The sequence below is a fragment of the Porcisia hertigi genome, chromosome 14, assembly GCF_017918235.1.
Source record: "Porcisia hertigi strain C119 chromosome 14, whole genome shotgun sequence".
Lineage (NCBI taxonomy): Eukaryota > Euglenozoa > Kinetoplastea > Trypanosomatida > Trypanosomatidae > Porcisia > Porcisia hertigi.
The window spans coordinates 328881-349718 of NC_090573.1; the positions used below are offsets into that span (position 1 = coordinate 328881).

The window sequence follows — 20838 nt, forward strand, 5'->3', positions numbered from 1 at the left end:
TCGACAGTCAACGGGGGCACAAACACAGGCAAACACAGCAACAGGTCAGCATCTAGCCCTCCTAACTACATCGCAGGAGCATTGGTGATGTTTCTCCCCTCGCACTACACTACTCGCCCCAAGCTCCCTCCCCCATGTCTCCCTCCGCGTGGCGCTTCACCGCGTAACCTCGCCTCAACAACGGCGCCCGACAGCAACGTCAACATCTTTCCGGAGGAAACACGAAAGACAGCCGCCGATGGAGCGAGAGCGAGGCAGTGTGTGGTCACGGGCAGCAGCGAAAGGGACATGAGAGAAAGGAAGAAGCAGGCAGGTAAATGAAAGGGGATCAACGGCTCAGCCACGATGACTCTATACGGAAGGCACACCCCGCCAAGCATCGCGAGTGCGTGCACACATGTATAGGGGGGAAAGGGGGAGGGAAAGACGAGGAGGATCCAGCGTGGAAGAAAACATCACAAAGGCACAGCGCTTCAACGGCGACACCCCCCCCTCCATTTCCCGTGATCCCCACCACCACCACCACCACCCCTCCGCCCCCGCACTCCCGCAATCATCTCCCGCCTCTTATCCCGCACGCAAACAAACGCACACGCACAGTCATCTCGCCCTCCCTAATTCATTGAAGCATCACAGAAACGCCTCACAGATGTGTGCAAAGCGTGCGGACACACAACGACTCAAAGAAAGGCTTCACTACGCCTGCAGGTGTCCGCTCCCTCACCGACTCTCTCCTCAACACGCCCGTGCCCATACCAACGCCGCTGCTCCGCCCCACCAGCGGCTAGTCCCCTTCCCCGTCAGCAACACCCACACACACACACACGCACGCGACACACACACACACAGACCTCGCCCCGCTTGCACGCAAGGGGGAGAGAGCGGGTGAGCGTGCAGCTGAGTGTGCGGGTGCGTGGGACAGCTACATGTCGTATCATGTGAAATATACCTGAGATCAAACTGACGTGCAAATAGTGGTGTGTCGTCATGGGAGGAAGGAAGGACAACCGATACACGCACACACACACAAAGTGTGGCAAGAGAAGTGACCCGCACATCAAGTGCGAAAGAAGAAAGAGGCGGCAGCAGTAAAAAAAAAGGCAGTGGCCATTCGCCCTCCGCTCCACCGGCCGCACGCCCCCATTCACGCACCCCACCAACACCGCTTGTCACCCCCGCCGCCCCCCTGCTTTCGCCAGCCATATCATCGAGCGCTCAGTCCTTCTCTGCGGATTTCTCGATTGCGATCTCCTCCTCGATGGAGCACATCTAAAGGCATTTTTTGCATTGGTCAATTGAGGTTGGCATCACAGCGCTCGCTCTGACGACGAAGTATTTTTTGGGGGGAGGGGAGGGAGACAACACGAAACGCGACCGCAACAGCAGACAGGAAGCGCTCCTGCAAAAAGCGCACCGCGCATACAACGTCGCGCACGGAACGCAGACACCGCAGTCACACACAACAGCTTGCAGGCGCCCCACCGCCCCCCCCTCCCCATGCAACGCGCCCCCGTCAATCATCCACAGCGCCACCCAGTAGCCTACCTTCCTTTATCTCGCCACTTCTACTACGTCAACAGCCGCTATCGACCCCCACACCACCCACCCACATAGTCCACATGATGCACAGCATCACGAGTACAAGAGGGGTGCGGAGGGAGAGCAACGTGGGTCTACTTCTGTGGCTCCTGTTCTCCTCTGAGGTGTGGCCTTCATCTTTTCCTGCCCACGCTGCCCGCAGCCTTATAAAGATAGCGAGTGAGCAGAACAAGAGGCACCCACGTAAGAAAAACAGTAGAAGCAACACCACACGTTCGGTGACTCAACCGAAAATGGCGCGCCGAGCAACACTGCGCTGCAACTCGTACGGATGCGGTGGTGGTGGTCATAGGAGGAGGAGGGGGGGAGCGGTTATACAAGCAGTCCCTGCACCTCACCGCGTGTACTCCCTCCCCCCTCCCCCAGCAACACACACACACACAGTGTCAACAACAGCATTTGAAGTTGCCAGGGCTATAAAACAGCCCCCAGACATGCCGATCAACACTCTCCGAGCAATGTAACGCTGTAGCAGCCTATTTAAGAGAAATGCGGGCGGAGGTCAGAGCATCAGGGCGAGCTCTCCTCATCGTAGCATACAAAAAATGCACACAACGAAAAGGAGCAACGCACACAGACGCACACGCACCTGGGCACGCACGCAAAGGCAAGGCACAGCTGACTAATCACTCGTTACACACGCACACAGACACACAGAGACACACACACACACACACATACGTGGTGCTCGAACAGAGGGTGGAATGAAGAAGAAAAAAGGGGGGCGTACATCGACTGGACATCAAGTCACAAACGTACCTACGCAAGTGCAAAGCACACGAGGGAGGAATCACGTACATCTTCAGAGTGTGTGGGTGTGTGTGGGTGTGTGTCGGAGAGGGGGAAGGGGAGGGGGGGAGGGGGGGGGAGGCGGTGATTGCCTGTGAGGGGGGCCTGCACACACTCATCAAAAAGATGAAAAAAATAAATGATGAGAGAAATAAGTGGCCAGGGAAGTCAAAAGAAGGTAAATGAAAGGCATTCACGTCGTTGTCGCGCTTCACAGCTCACGTGTGCATCTTCAGCTGATCGGCTCTCAAGTGCGCCTCCCATTGTGGATGTGTACCACAGCTCTTGGACGGGGGATTACTCTAATGGTGTCTGTGCCATTCCTCCCGCTCCCCAAAAAGCCCAGAGCACGAGAGGCTAGTCGTGGTGTTTGTGGTGGTGGTTGACGAGGGGTGGGGGGAAGGGGGGAAGGGGAGGAGGCGACTATTTTACTTAAATTCACACGCACGAGCCAAGCGCGCCGCAAACTCGATAATGTGTTTCTCCGCCTCACGCATAGGCGCTAGAAGAGCAGTGCAAAGAGCCGTCAAGGGTCAGTCGGTGGCGAGGCGGAGATGACTGGCGGCCATGACTGAAGGTGGGGGCCTCAGAGGGGGGGGGGGGAAGAGAAGACAGAGAAAACGATATTCGAGCCTACCACAACTCTATCGCCCCCCCCTGCCCTTATTGACCGCACCTGTAGCCGTGATACTAACCGTAACAACGAATAAAACGACCTTCACCAAATATCGAGGAAGTCCGCTCAAAACACGCACACACACATCAGAGTGCGGCAAGAGAAGTGACCGGCACATCAAATACGAAAGAAAAAAGAGGCGGCAGCGTGGGGTAAAAAAAAGGCAGTGGCCACTCGCCCCCCGCTCCACCGGCCCCAGTGACCGAGGGCGCTCCATCTAAAATATAAAACAGGATACGGCGGTTACACACGACGCTTCACCAGCCATGCCACAGCGGCTGCAGTGGCTGCGGCAGCCCCAACTATCGTCATGGCGCCCCCAGTAGATGTGAGCAGCCAGGAACAGCCCTTACCCTTCACCCTGCTGAGACCAGGCGAGAGAGCTGGATGATTCGACCCCTGACCGATTACCTGTACGCTGCTCAATGCCGCCACACCAGCCATCACACCCCCGTCCTGGACATCCGCTGGCTTTGTGCGCACGATGCTGCCTGCAGCCTCGTTTAGAATGTAATTGTCTGCGTTGAAAGAAAGGGTGATACCGAAGATGCCGAGCTCGGAGCACGCGTTGTTCTCAAGCACGTGGACTTCATTTTGCCTAAAGAAAATACCCGTCACAACGGAGTAGTCAATCATGCGCATCAAAATATACTCGCGTCGGATCTTTTCGTAGAGCGGGTTGTCGCTCCTCGTATCACGCAGTAGGCGCTGCATAGCCTCTCCGGATATCAGGTTGCCGCCCCCCTCCAGCTGCGGCTTCAGCACATACCGGTCCGGGTGCGCCACCGCGTCAGCGATCCAGTGTTCCGGGTCGTCCATCTCCCTGCCCTTGACGGTCTCCCGGCCTACAGCAGAGCGTGCGTAGTCGTCTTTGTTCAGCGAGTATTGAGGAACGAAATGCTCCGACACGGCGGCGGCCTTCTTCTGGTCACCGCCGAAGCTCACCGGGGCCAGCACCTCCTCCACATTTGACATGAGCTGCTGCATCTTTTTGAAGGTCATCAAATGGTACGGAATACTCGGGCACTTTACTGCGTTCGACTCCTCTATCCACTCTCGGGCCTGCCACTCTGCCTCCGTCGACAGGTCCTTCGGCACGTAGGTGCTGCGGAAGTAGGCCACTGCCACTACATACTTCTCCTCCACGACGGCGAAGGCTGGATGCGGTGTCACTCGCAAGTCTCTCTTCCCCACCGTGCCGCCACCGAAATCGTGGTCAGCAAAGGTGGCGTGCTCTTGCCGTATCGTCTTATGCAGTTCGGCGAGCGTTCGCCGCAGGCTTAGCACACCGTGGGTCTCGAGCAGCTCCAGCAACAACTTGTACTGATCAGCCGTGTTAACCTCCTTCTCTTGCACCACCACTAGTACGATGGGCTTCAACATGACACCCGTACGCTGGTGATATTGACGGAGAAAATATGAGTAAGGCACGGTGTTGCGCCAGATCGCCATCGTCTCGGCTAGAGCCGCCGGCACCTGCACCGCCGAGTTGTGTACCGTGTCCGTGATGTACGCCGACTCGCCCCGCCGCGTTATGTCGGTGGCGGCCCCGTCCTCAGCGCCGACGCCCACGCTAGCCGCGCGGTACTTTTGAAGATACGCATGGAGCTGCTGCACAAGCGGGGAGAGACCGGCAAAAGAGCAACTGATGGTGTTGATCTCAATATTCTTCCACTGCCGCGCCGTCTCGGTCGCCAGCGACACGGTGGACGGAACATCGACAGGGCAGACGGGATTGTTGATCTCAGGATCGATGGATCTCATATAGTCGGTGCGAAAGATGCCCAGCATCAGCGGTTGGTACACCGGCGCGTTAGCCCCAACAGGGGTGGTCATGTACACCTTTTCTAGGATGGAGAGCAGCCGGCCGGTGAAGACACGATCGCTCTCAGCCGTTGCCCGCATCGAGTCACGCAAGAACTTGAAGTTACGTGCCGTGCGGTTGATTGCCTCATTCCACAGGAGCTGACGGCTGTACAGCTGGCTTAGGACCTCTGCCTTCATTGAGAGTGGACGCAAGGACAAGGCAGGATGACTGGGGTGGTAGGTCGGGGGCTGACGGATGACAAGTCCCAGCTGAAGGCACTTGGCTGTCAGCTCTTCCTGGCTCGGAAGACTGTCGAGTCTGTCGTCGGGAGCTGACATGTCTGGCGGCGGCGGCGGCGGCGGCGGCGACGGCGACTATGACTATGTTTGCTTTCTTTTTAGGAGGAGGAGTGGGGGGAGGAGGAGGAAGAGGAAGAGGGTGGGGGGAAGTCTTTTTTTTTTGCGTGTTGGGTACGCATGGGAGGAGACGCACACACTGGCATGCGGACTGACACTCACAAGCGAAGGGCAGTGAGGGAAGGGCAGAAAGAAGCAGCCGAGAGGGGTTTGGTAATATGATCGAAGAAGGGGGCAGCCAGAAAGCTGGGTTCCGGGGCACGATTTGTCGTGTGCAGAACAGGCTAGCGCATGCAGATTGGGGGAGGGGAAGGGGGTGAGAGGAGGAGGGGGGGGGCAACTAGACCTTGGGATCGCCTCGTAATTTAAGCGTCAGTACTGACAGTGACGCAGAAAGGAGCGAGATCGTGTACGACAATATGCCCAAGGAGACATGAAGGAAGGGAATGCACTCAGTGACAGGTGGATTAAGCGACAGCTACACACACACGCGCACATATATATATGTATACATACACCAACAGAGAGAGGACACCAAAAGTGAAGCGACTTCGATGTCCACGCGAGTGAACGTTTGAACTGCGTGCGTTAAGACGATAATAGATGGCAACAAGAATAAAAGTAGGCGCAGAAGCCAAACCAAAGGGAAGAAGCGGCCAGGAGGGGGGGGAGGGGGGGGGGGCTGCGCGCCGAGACGGCTGGCCAAACGGGGGTGGGGACGAACGTGTAGATTTTAGAGTGTGTGGTCAGCTGTGATGGAGGGAACGGATGCGGCGCGTAGAACAACGAGACGTTGCAGTGGGATAAGGCGGGGGGGTTGAAGAAAAACGCAGCCGCACGGTGTGATAACGTGTGGTGTTATCCAAGAGAACCAGCAGAGGAGGTGTGGATAGGGTGTGCAGCGATCGCTGTGGCGCGGTGAGACCGGCGGGTAAACATGCGGTCATCGAAGGTGGAAAAAAAAAGGGTGTGTGTGTAGAGAAGGTGTCAAAAGTCGAAGCATTCCCTTGAGAGTGTCTGTACATGGGCAAAAGGCATTTGAGAGTGCTCTGGGTCATCACCAATCTTTGCGACGCATGGTGCAGCGGCCAGCTCGAATGGACTGCCCCTCACCTCCCTCCTCCCCGCATGCTGTGGATGAGATTCGAGCAAAAGGAAAAAAAAAGCGAAGTACGAAGACAGTCGTCGCGGCATCCTCTGGATGAGGTGCGGACTTTTCCATGCGTTTAGGTGGAAACATTGCGCAAAGATGTCAAATGTGTGTCAGAAGGAGTACACGCTCGCATCCTGTCCACACTTCTCCTCCTCCTTTACACGATATGGCTTCTTTCACACTCCACACACACACACACTCAGCCCTCTGAGATAACACCAAGACCCCTTTCCAACAACAACCAACGAAATAAAAAATACACGGAATGCGCTCCAACAGTCTCACCATGAACGGTGTGTGCGTTTTCTTTGTTTTTTTGTTTTTCGGTGGACCGTGGCGTAGACGCGCTTTCGCGTAGCGGTTGAACTAACGTATCCACGCGCGTACGCGTACACACACACACACACACGCACACGCACGCACGCACACCAGGACAACCAGGTGAACACGGCGGAAGCAGAGCAGTGCGAGTCGAGGTAGAGCAAAACACACACAAACCTCCACACTCACTCGGTGTCACACATCTGTAACCAGTAAGAGCGACGCGTTCCTCCTTCTCCGCCCCCATCACACGCTCACGTGCGCCAGTACACAGATGTATGTCCCACCCCACCCCACCCCACCCGCCAAAACAACAACTACCACCGCCACTTGAGTGGCAAATATCTATGATAGGTTCTCTGTATGCTGTATATATATTTTTCTCAACGTGTCGCCAAATGAGGGCAAAACACCAGATGAAGTAGGAGTAGAGAGGGAGGGAGGGAGGGAGGGAGGGGGGGAGGGGGGCTCCCACGCGCATAGAGACGCCTGAGAACAGAGGCAGCCATCACGCGCAATTCCAGCAGCCGATTCCTCTCTCCCTCCCCCATCCTCCTCCTCCTCCTCCCCATACGCCCACGCCACACACACACACACACACACGCAGCCGACCTTTTGAACTGTGAGCCTCTGACATCAAACTGACAACTCCCCCAGCGAGAGGCCAGAGTGAATCTCCGCCTTGAAGGGTACGTCCAGCTTCATATCAGGCCAGAGTGCAGCAATGGTTTCTTGTGTGTGCCCCATGATACAGGCGAGATCCGCCCGGACCTCGTCAGCGACAGACTTGTGTGCGTCTACCCAAACGCAGTCGTGGACGGTGTTGACCAGAAATGCCTTCTCACCATAGTTGCGCTTCCGGTAGAACTCGCGCACGATGACGCCGCACATAATCTGCACAATCTCCCCGGCCAACCCTTGGACGGGGTAATTCTTCAGCCGCGGCACACTCTTGCGGTCCCTGGTAAAGTCGAACTTGCTGCCGGTGGGAACCACAAAGTAGTACATGGGCTCCGTCAGCATCACAACGCGGCGCAAGTTGGTGTTGAAGAGGGAAGTGTCTAGTGTGCGCAGTTGCAGTAGCCGATCCGCCCCTGTCTCGACGCACCTGGTCACGAGACTGTAGTACCTGTTCAGCTCCTTGTAGTGGTGCTCTTCAGCCACAATGAGCCTATCCACCTCCTGCTCTGTGAGCCCGGTTGTAGTGGAGATGGTCGAGACGCCAGCGCCGTATTGTCGCTGGAAAGAGAAAACCTTTGCCTGCTGCCGCAACTGAAGGTACTGCGTGTCCTTCTCCACCTTCGCCTTGCGCAAAATGTCCTCATAGGGCTCCTTCGTCATGAGAGAGACACGAAGGCAATGAAAATCGACGTTGTCGCGCAGCTCCTGCATCATTCGCGGGTCACGGCAAAGCGCGGCCAAGACAACGACCTCGAGCTGGCTGTAGTCTGCCTCAATCATCATACCGTCCGCACCAAACCGCGACACGATCAGGCGGCGCAGGTCCTCCTCTTTGGGGATGTTCTGCAGGTTCGGCGACTGCGAGGAGAGTCGGCCCGTGGCCGTCACGCAGTGGCACAGCTCGCCGTGCACGCGGTCGTGGCACTCTGGCAGTACGGCGCGGAAGAGACAGCCCTCCTCGAAGAGCTGCAGTTTCTTCTCGGTAAAGCGCAGCTGCTGCAGCGCCGAAAAGAAAGAAAGGTCAATCGCCTTATACGGCGACAACAGCATCGTCACCCGCTCCATCGCATCGGCGCCGGAGGAAGCAGACTTGCCACGCAAGAAGCGTCGCAGGAGTGGGTGGAGTTTCTCTGGCGTCACCATCCACAGCATGCCGGCCGTCGATGCGTGCTCCTGCCCGTGCAGCCCCTGTGGCGCACTCGACGGAGTTGGATGCGAGCTACGGAACGCGTCACGCGGGGTGCCGACGACCGAGGCACACTGCGACACAATACTCTTCAAAGCCCCCTCGACGCCACCGAGCGAAACAAGCTCCTTCGCATGCGCCTCCCATGTACATCGGGCTGAGAAAGCGACGGTGCTCAGCGAGCTCAGTTCCGAGAAGTCCGACTCGAAAGAGTCGGCACCCTGCGGCGGCGGTGGAAAAGCCTTGTTGACGTCAGCGAAGCAGACGCGCTCCAGTGATACGGGCTCGCTGTCCGCTTCGACGCCGTCAGCGCAACCTCCAAAGACAGCCTTTTTGATGGCGTCGAGGACACCGGTGTCCACAAGCGGGGACAGCTTGTCATGTGTACAGTTTGTTAGGATGAGGATATTGCGCAGGTCTGCTGAGGCGTTACCGTCGCTCATCGCTGTTCCGGCTTGTCGCGTCTTCTTGCCACCCAGCTTGCGTGCTGATGGCGGCTTCGCCACTCCTATCGATTCAGGGGACGCTGCCGCCAAGAGCTGCTGGAGCGGCTCGTAGGCAGCGATGCACTCCTTCAGCTGCGTCACTGTCACCACATCTGGCCTCTCTGCAACAGGAATGACGTCGTCCACGGCCACGCGCAGGTTCAGCTCGCGTACCTCGTGGTCCGTGGAGGTTGGGCAGTAAAGCGATATCTGCTCCAGCCAGCCGCCTAGCTTCACCTTGCAAATCACAACAACAACAGCGGTCTGCCTAACCAGCGCATCCATCGTGCAGCGCCTACAGAGCTTCTGAATTGTTTGCAGGCTGCGCCGTACATCACTCGTCGTGATTGTGCTGCTGCTGTTTGAGCCATTCTTGTCCTCACGTAGCGCGTCCACCCGTGTATAAACCTCTGGCACCGTCGTGCCGGTGACACAGCACACAGCATGCGGGAGGAGGCTCGTTACCGGGAACCGGGGTGGCTTGACGGGTACAAAACGAGATCCGAGGTGACGGCAAAGGCCGCCGCCGTAGATGATGGTGCTAATATCCTGCGGAGAACGAAAATTGATGCGCTGCCGCACAACATCGTCCATAGACTGCGTGAAGTCCATAATTTTGTGATGCAACACTTTTTCCAGTCGCTCGTGGTCGAGGCGCAGAGTGTGGGCGAACTTCGTCACCTGCGGCTGCGGCGCCAGCTGCAGCCCCTGCAGCTCCATCTCCATCGACGCCAACAGGCCGTCCATGCGGTGCTGTAGCGAAGACATCTGCCGCGTGCTCACCGCCACCTCGAGCTGCGTCTCGTAGATCAGCTTCAGCTTCGCCAAGGTCTGCATCGACCCCTTCAACGGCCCGTCGTGGTACTGCAACAGCGTCCGCTCCATCGTGGACAGATGTAGGTGGTTGCATCCCTTTAGCAAGTACTGGGCATACTGTGCACACCATATCTTGCCACCATTGTACAAGAATGTGCGTAACTTCACGCTACGGCGCAGGAACAGCAAGATGCGCTTGATATCCCAACCGATCAGAATGGCGTTCTCGGCCCTGCTCTTCGGATCCGTGGCACCCGGTGGTCCAATAGGCAACGCGTCCGGCAACACCACCTCTGGGTCCACGAACTCCTTCATTTCCCCCGTCTTGTCGTCGATATTGGCCCGCCACTGCCGCACCGTTGGTGGGTTCATCGATGTAAGCGAAGTCCACAACTGCCCCGAGACGTCTACAATGCCATTACGCACAGAAAATGGATTGTCCGCGCGACGTGCGGCCGTGACGCTGGCGCTCGTCAGGTGCATAAAATACGCCACACGGCTCCGCATCGCCATCTGGAGTGCCTTCTCGCGATCGAGCCTCTCCTGGTTGTTGTAGATAACCTGAATGTGCTCCTCCAGAAGTTGACTGGCCTGCGCTGTGGTGCGCAGCTCACGCTCTGAGGCGCCGCCTCTGCCGGTGGCACCCCGGCTGGGGCGACCCACGACATCGCCGGCCCGGCGACCGGCACCGCCTCCCATGAAGCGCGGTCCTGGCGCAAAGACGGGTTCGAGGAAGCTCGGGACAATCTCCCGCTGGACAGCGCGACGCCGGAGTCGATAAAAGGCGGAGCTCGGCTGTGGCATGTGCGACTCGCCGTTCTCTTCCATCATGAGACCCATCCACGTGATGCGTGAGAAGCTATCCAGTGCCTGTGTCAAGACGGCAGTCAGGTTCAACCGGTGCGGCCGCTCCAGCCCCAACTGCGACTCCACGTCCTGGAGTAGAATAGAGAAGGCGCACTTGCCCTTACGGTCAAGAGGAAACCGGGCGAAACTCTCGGCCGCCGAGCCGGTGCCGATGATGTAGATCAGGCGACGCTCTGAGAGAGAGAGCGGCTCCACAAACTGACCGGTGAGGAGGTCCTGCATTGGGGGAATGGCCACCTTTTCGGATGAACTGCGTCCTGGCGCTGACACAAAGATGAGGCCCCACCGGTCTCCGTCGTTGCGTAGGAGCCTCGCCCCTCTCGAAGGGACTGAAGCGGACATGGTTGCAGCACCGGGGCGACGCTGGGTGGCTTGATTCCTGTGAGTAGAGGAATACAGCACGATCGCGTCTGCAGCCGCCGTCAACTGTGCCTGCAAGAGCTCTTTATTGAGCATCGCCCCGACACTCATGTCCACAGAGTGGCTTTGGAAGTTGAAAGCAGCGAGCAGGAACGCCTGCGGGGAGCACGAAAGCGGAGCAACAATGAAGTTCTTCCACTTCTCTGCGCACGCGTTAAGCACAGTCATAGCAAGCAGCTGCGGGTTCAGCGCTTTATCCTCCCGTTTGTTCGTGATAACCTCGCGCATCTTGGCGTATGAGAAGAAGAGGTGGTCAGGATCCTCGTTCAGCCGCGGGTGGTAGCTGCCCGCGGGCGGAGGTGATCGGGCCGGCCACGACGAAGCGATGGCGTTTTGCAGCAGTTTCGCGCTCGGTGACTGTAGCGTTGGCACGAAGACGGCGACAAAAGACGCGCTAAATAAGCTTATCCACTTGACATAGCGCGACTTGACCTCATCCAGCTTGCACACAAGCCGCGTGCCGCTTGCGATGTCCTCAAAGGTAATCTCGAAGTTCATGGACGCACGCGTATTTGGCAGGTACGCTGCGATGGCGCGAAACGCCTTGCCATGCTGCCGCGTCAGCGTGGCGAGGCGGAGGTTGAGTGGACTCTCGAAGTCGAGAAGGGCACCGATGCTCTGCAGCGTCGGTGCTGGCGCTGGAACGTTGCCAGTGTCTGCGGTATCGGTCAGGGGCGGTGCTACCTCGCTGTCCTCCCCGTTGTAGTCCATCTCCTCGCACACCTCGGCCGCGCGCCCTACCTGCTCCGCTTCGCCCAAGTTTGCACCCACCGCTGCATCGTCGGTGAGATCACCGTCATCGACCGCACCCCCGTCGTCATGGTCACTGCCGCAGCAGCCACCTGATGCCAACTCGGACAAACCAGAGGAATACTTGTAGAGGTCACTGTGGCGCTGCGTGGCCGCTTTTTCTTCGCCACAGACATCGGCTTCGCTGGCCTTGTCGACAAGGTTGCCGTTGTACTGGTCAAAGGTTTTTAGTGGCGCTACGGACGGCTCAGCCGCTGTCGCGGGGGCAGTCCAGGAAGAGCAAGAGGTCCGTAAGCGCTTTTTTAGTGGACTACTAGGAGGCACATTCGGCGTGGCGGAGGCGGCGGGGTCTGCCGCTTTCTGTCGAACATACTGCGCCTTGGTGATGCACCGGCGCCTTGCGGCTGCTGCACGGCTGTTAGGATTGCTTCCCGGGAGCGCGGTCGTCGCCAAGGCGACGGTGGTGGTGTGGAAAAGCCGCGCAGGGTTGCGCAGTGCCCCCCGCGTGAGGCTTCCATGAACCGAGGCTATCGCTGACCCAGACCGCTGAGGCAGACTAAACGAAGCGCTGTAAACATCATAGGTGGTGATGGTGGTGTGGTGACAACAGGGCAGTTTCACTGATCGAGCAGCGCCCAGCGTCGCTGCACACCGCACGCCCAGTGCGTGATACATGACGACTGCCTTTCTCCCTCTCTCCCTCGCGAGATACACGAGTGATTCGGAGTGAAGCGTTCACCAATGACTCTGTCCGTGTTCGCGGGCGATGGGCGAAAACAATACACGCGTGTACACACACACACACATGCACATGCACACACAGCGTGGAGATGATGATATGCGTGGGTGAAATGTCTGTCTGTCTGTCTGTCTGTCTGTGTGTCTATGTATGTGTGTGTGGGTGTGGGTGTGCGGTATTAATGGGATCGGTGTGTTTGTATATACTCCTCGTGTCTAGCCAAGAAAACAGCGACGCGAATAGGCCAAGAGAGAGAGAGAGGGGGGGAGGGGGGATAAACACGAGCAAACAAAAAAAAGGAAGAAGGAAGTATACACGAACTCACCCCACCTGCCCTACACACAAACATGTGCGTTCGTGTCAGTCTGTATGGCTTGGTGTGTTGTGTGTCTGTCTGTGTCTGTGTCTGTGTGTGCGTGTGGGTTCGCCTGTGTGGGAATCTCGTATTTCACAATTGTGTCTCTGCTACTCTGTGTATGCAGGTGAATATCACTTTGCTAGGAATGATGATGATGCACCTCCCTCTCCCTTCCGTACATGTGTGTGTGTGTGTGTAGGCCGCTTGTGTGCACACGCATGCGCGAGGTGTCCGCGTCTGTAGGCGTGTGTGCTTGATGTTGTTTGCGAGGGGGAGGGGAACAGGTGAGAGTCAGAGGAAACGGCAAAGATCAGAGGAGAGGGGAGGGAGGAGAAAGGGGAGGAAGGGAGGGAGAGTGGGAGGAGAAAGGAGGGGGGGAGGGTATTTCTTGTAGAAGACAAAGTTGGAAAATCCATCACACCCTTTTATCGACAGAGTCGAGTACTTCCAACTTGCCACACACAAGATGTACACGCGTAGCGCAGCGATACAGGCACTCTCGTAAAAGACACACACACACACACACACAGCAAGACAAAAAAAGGAGCCCCCCCCCCTGCCCGACCCCGCTGCCGCGGTGATAATTGCGTTTGCCTTCAGTAAATCGTCACCGTTTCCCTCCACCCTGTCACGATCCTGGGTGTCATTACACAGAGTAATGATGAACAGTGGCCACCTCGCAACGGTCTATGAATCCGGCCCATGTGCAGTTAGACTCCATTGGGCTGCTTGCTTTGTTGTCACTGCTTTCGTATGAACAAAGAAAAGACATGGATGGATGAGTGTCGCAAAACAGTCGTGTGGACCAGCCGTGTTTATACTCGGAAGAAGAACCCCCTCCTCCTCCCTATACACACACACACACAATCAAACATCACCCACGGGATTAACATCCACGCAGACACACACACACACAGACGCGCGAGGGAGTTTCCTATATATTCATTGCTAATACGAAGATTAATATAGCTAAGATAAAAATCTAGAGAGGGAAAGAGTGTGTGTGTGTGTGTGAGTTTGCGTGCGCCTGTTAGTGGTGAAGAATTGAAGAGTACTCTCAGAGAGTACAAGCGGTGTGTGTGTGTTGGGGGGAGAGGGGGAGGAGGAGGAGGAGAGGGGGTAAGAGCAACAGATAGCTTATTCCAAACAGACACACGAATAAGCCCCCACCCCCCACTGCCCACCCACTTCCAACCCGACAATCACGGGAGAGCAACCACCACCACCACCACCACCGCCTTTACATGTCGCCAGCTGCGGGAATCGCCTTTATTATTATTGGAAACGAGCACACACCTGTACTGTTGAGCCTGTTGCGCACATCAGCGATCCCAGCGGCACGCTCTGGGAAGCAGCGAAGTATTCTTGATGCACTTGCACGATAATCACGCACCAGCACACCCAGAAGGTGAAGAGGAAAAAATATATATAAGCACACAGCAGTACTTATCACCTCATCAACCGCTACACCAACAACGACAAAGAAGTTATCACGCACGCGCTAGCACGACACTCTCCACGTCAGGTAACATGCTCGCATATATATATATATATGTGTGTGTGTGTGTGTGTGGGGAGGGGGGGGTCTGAGAAAAAGGCGTAAGTTCCGTGACACCCACGAGATACACACACCCACACACACACACACAAATGAAAATGAAAACAATGACTATTAGTAACCTCTGTTGTGGTGGCTTGTTTGGTTTCCATTTCTCCCTTATACGAGTACAAAACCACAAATATATGTATATAAATATAAATATATGTATACAAATATGTATATAAATATATAAATATATAAATATATATATACCAATGCACACACACACACAGAGAGAGAGACACAGAGAGAGAGAGAGACAGAGAAAGACACCGATGTACACGTATGAGAAATGGGCGATATACAGAAGCGGCTGCGTTTGAAGTGGCAAAAAAACAAAAAGAGCTCTGCGCTTTTGAAATCACCGGCCATGTCCACATTACAACACTACGAGGTCTGCGCGGGTAGCCGTGTGCCTGCGTGTTTGTCTGCTGCTTGCATGGAGATCAAGTAGACAGGTTTTCTGTCAACCGGCCACCCTAGCGCTGGTGTGAACGTGTGTCTCTACTGGATGAGCTTCTCCAGGTCCTTCAGCACACGGCGGCCTTCGCTGCTGTCGATCTTGCCGCGTGCACGTGCAATCAGGTGACGCACGTCGCTACGAACTTGCTGCACCCGGGCTGTCTTCTTGGTGACCAGCTCATCATGCTCTGACAGGACCTCGAAGAGGAATGACGCGACTTTCTCGAGCTCGCCTGCCGTCTCGGTTGCCCCCTTATCGCACATCTGCGTAATAAGATTGACCCATGTCGCCTCCGTCGTCTCTTTATTGGACACGATGCTCGCTACGTCATCCTCCGAGAGGAGGTCCAAGAGCTGCACACAGCATCGAGCGTTCTGAGCCATCACAACGTAGGAAAGTCCTTGAAAAATGGAGCCCTCCTTAATGTACTTCTCTGCCGTCTCGATCACCGCCTGCGGCGACGGCTTCATCGCTGTACCAGCGCCAGCCGATGCTCCATTGTCAGCGGTGGCCCCACCGTTACGGATGATCGTGCGGAGCTCCACAATCTCTTTCCGCATAGCCTCCACCTCCTCGAGAACGCCGGAGTTCACGATTTGCGTCAAAGAGGCCTGCAACTTGCGGTTTTGCTCCTCCAAGGCGCTCATGCTTGCATTCATGCGCCCCAGTGACTCACTGAGCTCCCGCTCAACGTACGCGTCAATCCATTTTGCGGCGTTCTCAGCGAGCACACGCGGTGTCTCCTGGAGCGCCTCCTCCAGGCGGCGGCGCAGCACGTCCTTCTGATTAGTACGCATGTTCGAGCTAAACGCCGCGTTCACAGCGGCGTCCAGCTCGGTGCGAAGAGTGTCACGCACCCCACGCGTCACGCCAGTCGCGATTTCACTCGCAACAGGGGCCAGTAGCTTCGCCAACGCGTAGCTGTTGAAGGCCGCTGTGTGACGACTGCTCGTCGCCGGCACGGCGGCCTGCTGCAGCTCCGTCATCTGAGCCTCCAAGGCCAGCATGATTAGCTGCTGGTGATCGCGCAGGAGCTGGTCAGGGGTAAGCTGGAGGATCTGCGTACTGTTTTTCACCACGTTCAGCACGCCTTCGATGGCGCGACGCAGGGACTCGTCGCCCTGATACACGGCACTTGCCACAAGTCCATCAAGAGACTTTGGGAGAGTGACGTTCTGCAGGACGGTGCGAGCGCTATTGTAGGCGGTCGTGGTAGAGATCGGGCTCGCGGTGATGGATGCCGTCGTTGCGTTTGGCGGTGAAGTTGCAGCGCCAGCAGGGACAAAAGACGGCGCCGACGCCTGAGGGGACGTAGCCACGCCAGAGCTGCTCGCAGCTGGGCGAAGCGGGACCTCGGAGCTGATGACAGGGTCAACAAATGGGGCAGCGTTGCTGCGCAACGCGGGAGCGGTGGCAGCCGCGGTCACCTCACTAGCTGCTGTGGTGGTTAAGGATGTCACGCTGGGCGTAGCTGCGTTGGTGGCAAGCTGGTACAGATCCAGCTCCTTGACGGCGTCAACAAGCACCGTGGCGAAGCGGGTCGACTCGTGGTAGCAAACGCTGGTCGGCCGCACCGCACTGCCCATGTCGTAGACGCTGGTGTCGACGCCGTCGTCGCCGTGGACCTGAACACGCGCCATCTTGCCCGATTCGTTGAAGATAGCGATTGCGTTTCGAGATGTGAGCATCGTCACAATGCCACCGAATGTAAAAGTGCGCAGCAGCGCTGGCTCCGCCACACCAGTGAGCTTCCACATGCACACCTTCGTCTTTGAGCTGACGGCCAGCATGGCGCTCTTCGAGTCCGCTGTCGACGCGGCCACGCCGTCGCCCGCCGCCGTTGCGTTGCTGCCGACGAAGCTAATCTGGATAATTTCATCCCCTTCGCATCCACTCCATGCAGGCGTCGTCGTGTTGCGCAACGTGCACGCCATGACTTTCGTCGTCTCTGACGTGAAGGCGAGCCAGCTTCCGCTGAAGGTGGTGCACATGCTCTTGAGCGAGGTTTCATGTGGCAGCTGGCGAAGCTCACGGCTCGTGGCGCTCAGCTGTGCCTCCAGCATATTCGTCGAGTACTCTGAGATGAGCTTGGAGCTTTCCAGGACAGCGGCTGTCTTGCCATACAACACGAGGAGATCCGGCACGTTGCTCGTGGGGTTGATGAAAAAATGAAACGTGTTGATGGTCACCCTGTCGACAAGCTTAAAATACGGCCTCACAGTCAAACTCCCCTGGGTGGATGTGGGCTTGTCGCCATCACCCCCCCCATTGCCAGAACCCCCTCGCTCAAACACCGCGACCCAGACGTAAAAGTCACTAGCAGACGCAGAAGCAGCCACGTTGCTATGAAAATTCACAAAGCGCAAATCATGCACAGGGCTCTCGTGCATCCGAAAGGCACCGCGCTCGTTGTTAGCGCGGCAGATGAGCCGAATCGCACGGCGGTTCTTCAAAGTGTAGGCGATGAACGCCTCCGACTCACCCAGCACACGGGGGGTGTCCGCCTCCTCCTTGAAGATGGCCACCATCGTCTTGTACACACTTTTTCCGGCGGCGGCCGGTGCCGCAGTGAGATCCAACACAGAGGCCATTGTCAATGGTGGTGGTGGTAGTAGTAAGTAGTGTGTTTGCGTGTGCGTGTGTGTGTGTGTGTGTGTGTGTGTGTCAAAACCAGTGTGGACGTCTACCACTGCGTGTGTTGGTTCGTAGGGACGGAAGAGAGCCCAACTCTAGACAACGAGGGCCTTCTCGCTTATGAACAACGTGGCAACACTCTTGCACGGAGATGAAGGGAGGAGAGAGAGGGGAGGGGGGGGGGAAGAAATATGGCGTAAAAAGATGAGAGGACCAGCCGTGACCAGTTGGGTCACGTGGCGGTGATGTGGGGTAGTTGTGATGTGAGTCGGGGATGGTGGGGGAAAGGCGAAGGAGTCGGGCTTCCGCCCAGGGACGATCCGATCTATGTGAGGAAGCACGCGAACTGCAGGAAGGAGGGAGCAGAAACGCCGGTAAGACACCCAAGCCACTACGAGGGGGAAAAAAACACAGAAAGAGGGCTTTGAACTACAAGTGCAGCGAGTCGTCGATGCCCGCAGGGAGGTGGGGAGGTATGTGTTGGGTGCGCCAGCGACCGAGAAAAGCAGAGAACCCGCGTCGCAAGACATCGCAACGCACGCACGCACGCACACACAGAGAGACATGTACATATATATATATATAAAGGGTCATGATCACATATCATTACACACGTGTGTGTGGCGTGTACCGTGGGAGGGTGGAGAAGAGAAGAGAGGAGAGAGGGGAGAGAGAAGCGATTTTTGAAAGAGGGCGCAGAAAAGTCACACTGGTGTCTCGCTGCAAGACAAACGCACACACACACACACACACACATACCGTTCCATCAAGAAGCGAAGGGGACGTCAGTACCGCGCTGGTTCGGGAAGTTGAAGTACCACACTTTAGAGCGAGCACGTGCTGACGCGGCGAGGGGGGTGGGGCACCATCGCCCTACGAGTAAACCTTCTTTCTTCCTGTCCTTGATTCTGCTCCCCAACGGAGAAGCAACGTTATTACACACGGTCTGCTGAAGCTGTCCGCTCGATGCCCCCCCCTCCCCGGCGTGAAGGGAGAGAGAAAGATCGTAGGGACTCATCAAACCGCCCGAGAGCAAGTCGAGCTCTCTCTCTCTCGCTCGATCGCCCCATATTGGCCTATCACCACCGAGGTGTTTGAGCAGTGGCCCGCATCCCTCTCTTTTTCTCTCTCTATATTTATGTATATTTCTTTCGTTGGGGGGCTTCCCGCTGCACAAGTACAGTTCGAGTGTGCTGCACGCACATACAACCAAGACTTGAGCAGAAAGAAAAAAAAAGTGTGTGACAAGGCGGGGGGAAGGTGAGGAGGAGGGAGGAGACTTTCACATTCGACATCGTGCACACTCACCAGGACACGTGAACCTTCTCCTGCAGCGTTTTATCACCCCGAAACGCAACAACACAGAAGAGCGCGCGGGGAGGGGGGGGAGGGGAAGAAGAAAAAGAAGCGGCCCAAGACACACACACACACACAGAGAAACATGGAAGCACGCCTGCTCCATTCGCAACGGTCCCCCTCCCCCCTATTTCGCTTTCACTTGAAGACGTGGTACTCATCCACGCGGCCGCGCGGCACCACCGCTGTCTGTAGCGGAATGAACGGTCGCCCAGCCAAGAAAATGCCCTCCGCCTCCGCCTGGTTCAGCCGGCGCGAGGACAGCGCTGTTATTTCGAAGAGCGGCACACCAGTCGTGAACTTGTACGCAAAGTGATGGATGTTGCTCTTGCCAGCCCCCATACGCGACTCGGGACTTTTTTGCATGACAGGGAACTCCTCGTAATCCGTGTGCATGGTGAGGGCGAAGGAGCCACGTGGCATACGGCGCAAAATTGCGAGACGTGCGTTTTCTAACTGCGACTGCGTGACCATTCCAAAGTCGGTTGTGATGAGTGCGAAGAGGCCGTTGATGAGGGCTACTTCGTTGTTAATGTAGCGCGGGTCGCCGTACTTACGATATTGCCGAATGGGCCGCCCGGTCTTTGGGTGCACGTAGTGGTACGCCCGCAGCAACGAGCTGGGTCGCAGCAGAGACGATTGCATTGGGACACACACACACGCGCGCAGGCAACAAGGCCTTTGTCCTCCTGAAAACCTGATAAGACTTGTGTAAGAGTGAAAAGATTTAAAAGAAAAACAGTGGCGACGTGAGAAGAGGCGAGTATATCGTCTGAGTGCGTGCAGAAGGCTATAAAATGCAGCCCAGCTCACCTCCAGAGAAGAGAGCCAGCCCCCACACTCGCCCCCGAAATATATATATATATATGTGTGTGTGCCTATATAAATGGAAGAATGCGAACCACAAAAAAGGGGAGCACGAAAAAAAATCAAACGAAGCGGACACACTACGCAGGCGCACACACACACATTTAAAAAAAGCCCCGGCGCCCCTGCAGAATTTGCGCGAATATTTATATTGCAAAAAAGAGCAACACACACACACACACACACACACACACGCACGCAAATAAGGGAGGAGGTGAAGCGGAGAAGAGTGGCGAAGATGAGACTGTGCTGTTCGAGTAACGTCCAAAAACGCAAGTGAATGACTGCACATACACAGAGGATGCCCTCGTGTGACAAGGGCACGTGATTTCATAAAGACCTGGTGTCTTTGAACACAAACGCCAGCCAAGGTATGGACAGGACCGGGGGAAAGGGGGGGGGGGGGGGCGGGGCGCGGGGCGCGGCTGGAAAACACAAAAAACGCCCACCCACCCAACCCCAACCACATGAGCTCCAACGGCAGTCGCTTCAGCGACGGTGATGCACAGATTTGTGCTCTGTCCTCCCCGCCCTCATCGAGCAGCGACTCTTGCCCGCCGTCCGCTCGCCCTCGCTCTTTCTCCATTCCCTCCCTCCCTTGTTTTTTGTTGTTCTTTTACAGGTTTTATCAAGGGCAGAAAACAGTTGAGCTACACGGGCGGTGCACCCGCACCCCCCCACTTCGCGCAAGCGCATCCGCAAAGAGCTCGAGAGTGACCGTGGGCGAATTCGCAACGGTTACAGTCTCTGGGCTCGACACACATCACCGTATATTTGACGCAAAAACAACCCTCATTGTGGACGCGCTTCCATCGTCGCTTGCCTTCCCCTTCCCCCCCTTCTCTCCCGCATGCTGAAGGGCCCCCCATTACACCAGGAAGCCCGATTGTGTATATATGTGTGTAGGTGTGTAGG

General features: G+C 56.6%; 4 protein-coding genes across 4 annotated transcripts; all 4 read right to left on the reverse strand.

The window, feature by feature from the left end:
- Positions 1-3307: 3307 nt before the first annotated feature.
- On the reverse strand, positions 3308-5068 carry JKF63_06736 (uncharacterized protein; the record flags this gene model as incomplete). Its single annotated transcript, XM_067902685.1, has 1 exon — positions 3308-5068. One exon carries the CDS (start codon positions 5066-5068, stop codon positions 3308-3310), a length of 1761 nt encoding a protein of 586 aa, XP_067758578.1.
- Positions 5069-7337: 2269 nt separating this feature from the next.
- Positions 7338-12581, reverse strand: JKF63_06737 (uncharacterized protein; the record flags this gene model as incomplete). Its single annotated transcript, XM_067902686.1, has 2 exons — positions 7338-11774; positions 11823-12581. The coding sequence occupies 2 exons, from the start codon at positions 12579-12581 to the stop codon at positions 7338-7340; spliced, it is 5196 nt and encodes a 1731-aa protein (XP_067758579.1).
- A 2526-nt stretch (positions 12582-15107) lies between these two features.
- On the reverse strand, positions 15108-17657 carry JKF63_06738 (uncharacterized protein; the record flags this gene model as incomplete). The annotated part of the gene is made up of 1 exon (XM_067902687.1): positions 15108-17657. The coding sequence occupies one exon, from the start codon at positions 17655-17657 to the stop codon at positions 15108-15110; it is 2550 nt and encodes an 849-aa protein (XP_067758580.1).
- A 1537-nt stretch (positions 17658-19194) lies between these two features.
- On the reverse strand, positions 19195-19701 carry JKF63_06739 (uncharacterized protein; the record flags this gene model as incomplete). Its single annotated transcript, XM_067902688.1, has 1 exon — positions 19195-19701. The coding sequence occupies one exon, from the start codon at positions 19699-19701 to the stop codon at positions 19195-19197; it is 507 nt and encodes a 168-aa protein (XP_067758581.1).
- Between the last annotated feature and the right edge of the window lie 1137 nt (positions 19702-20838).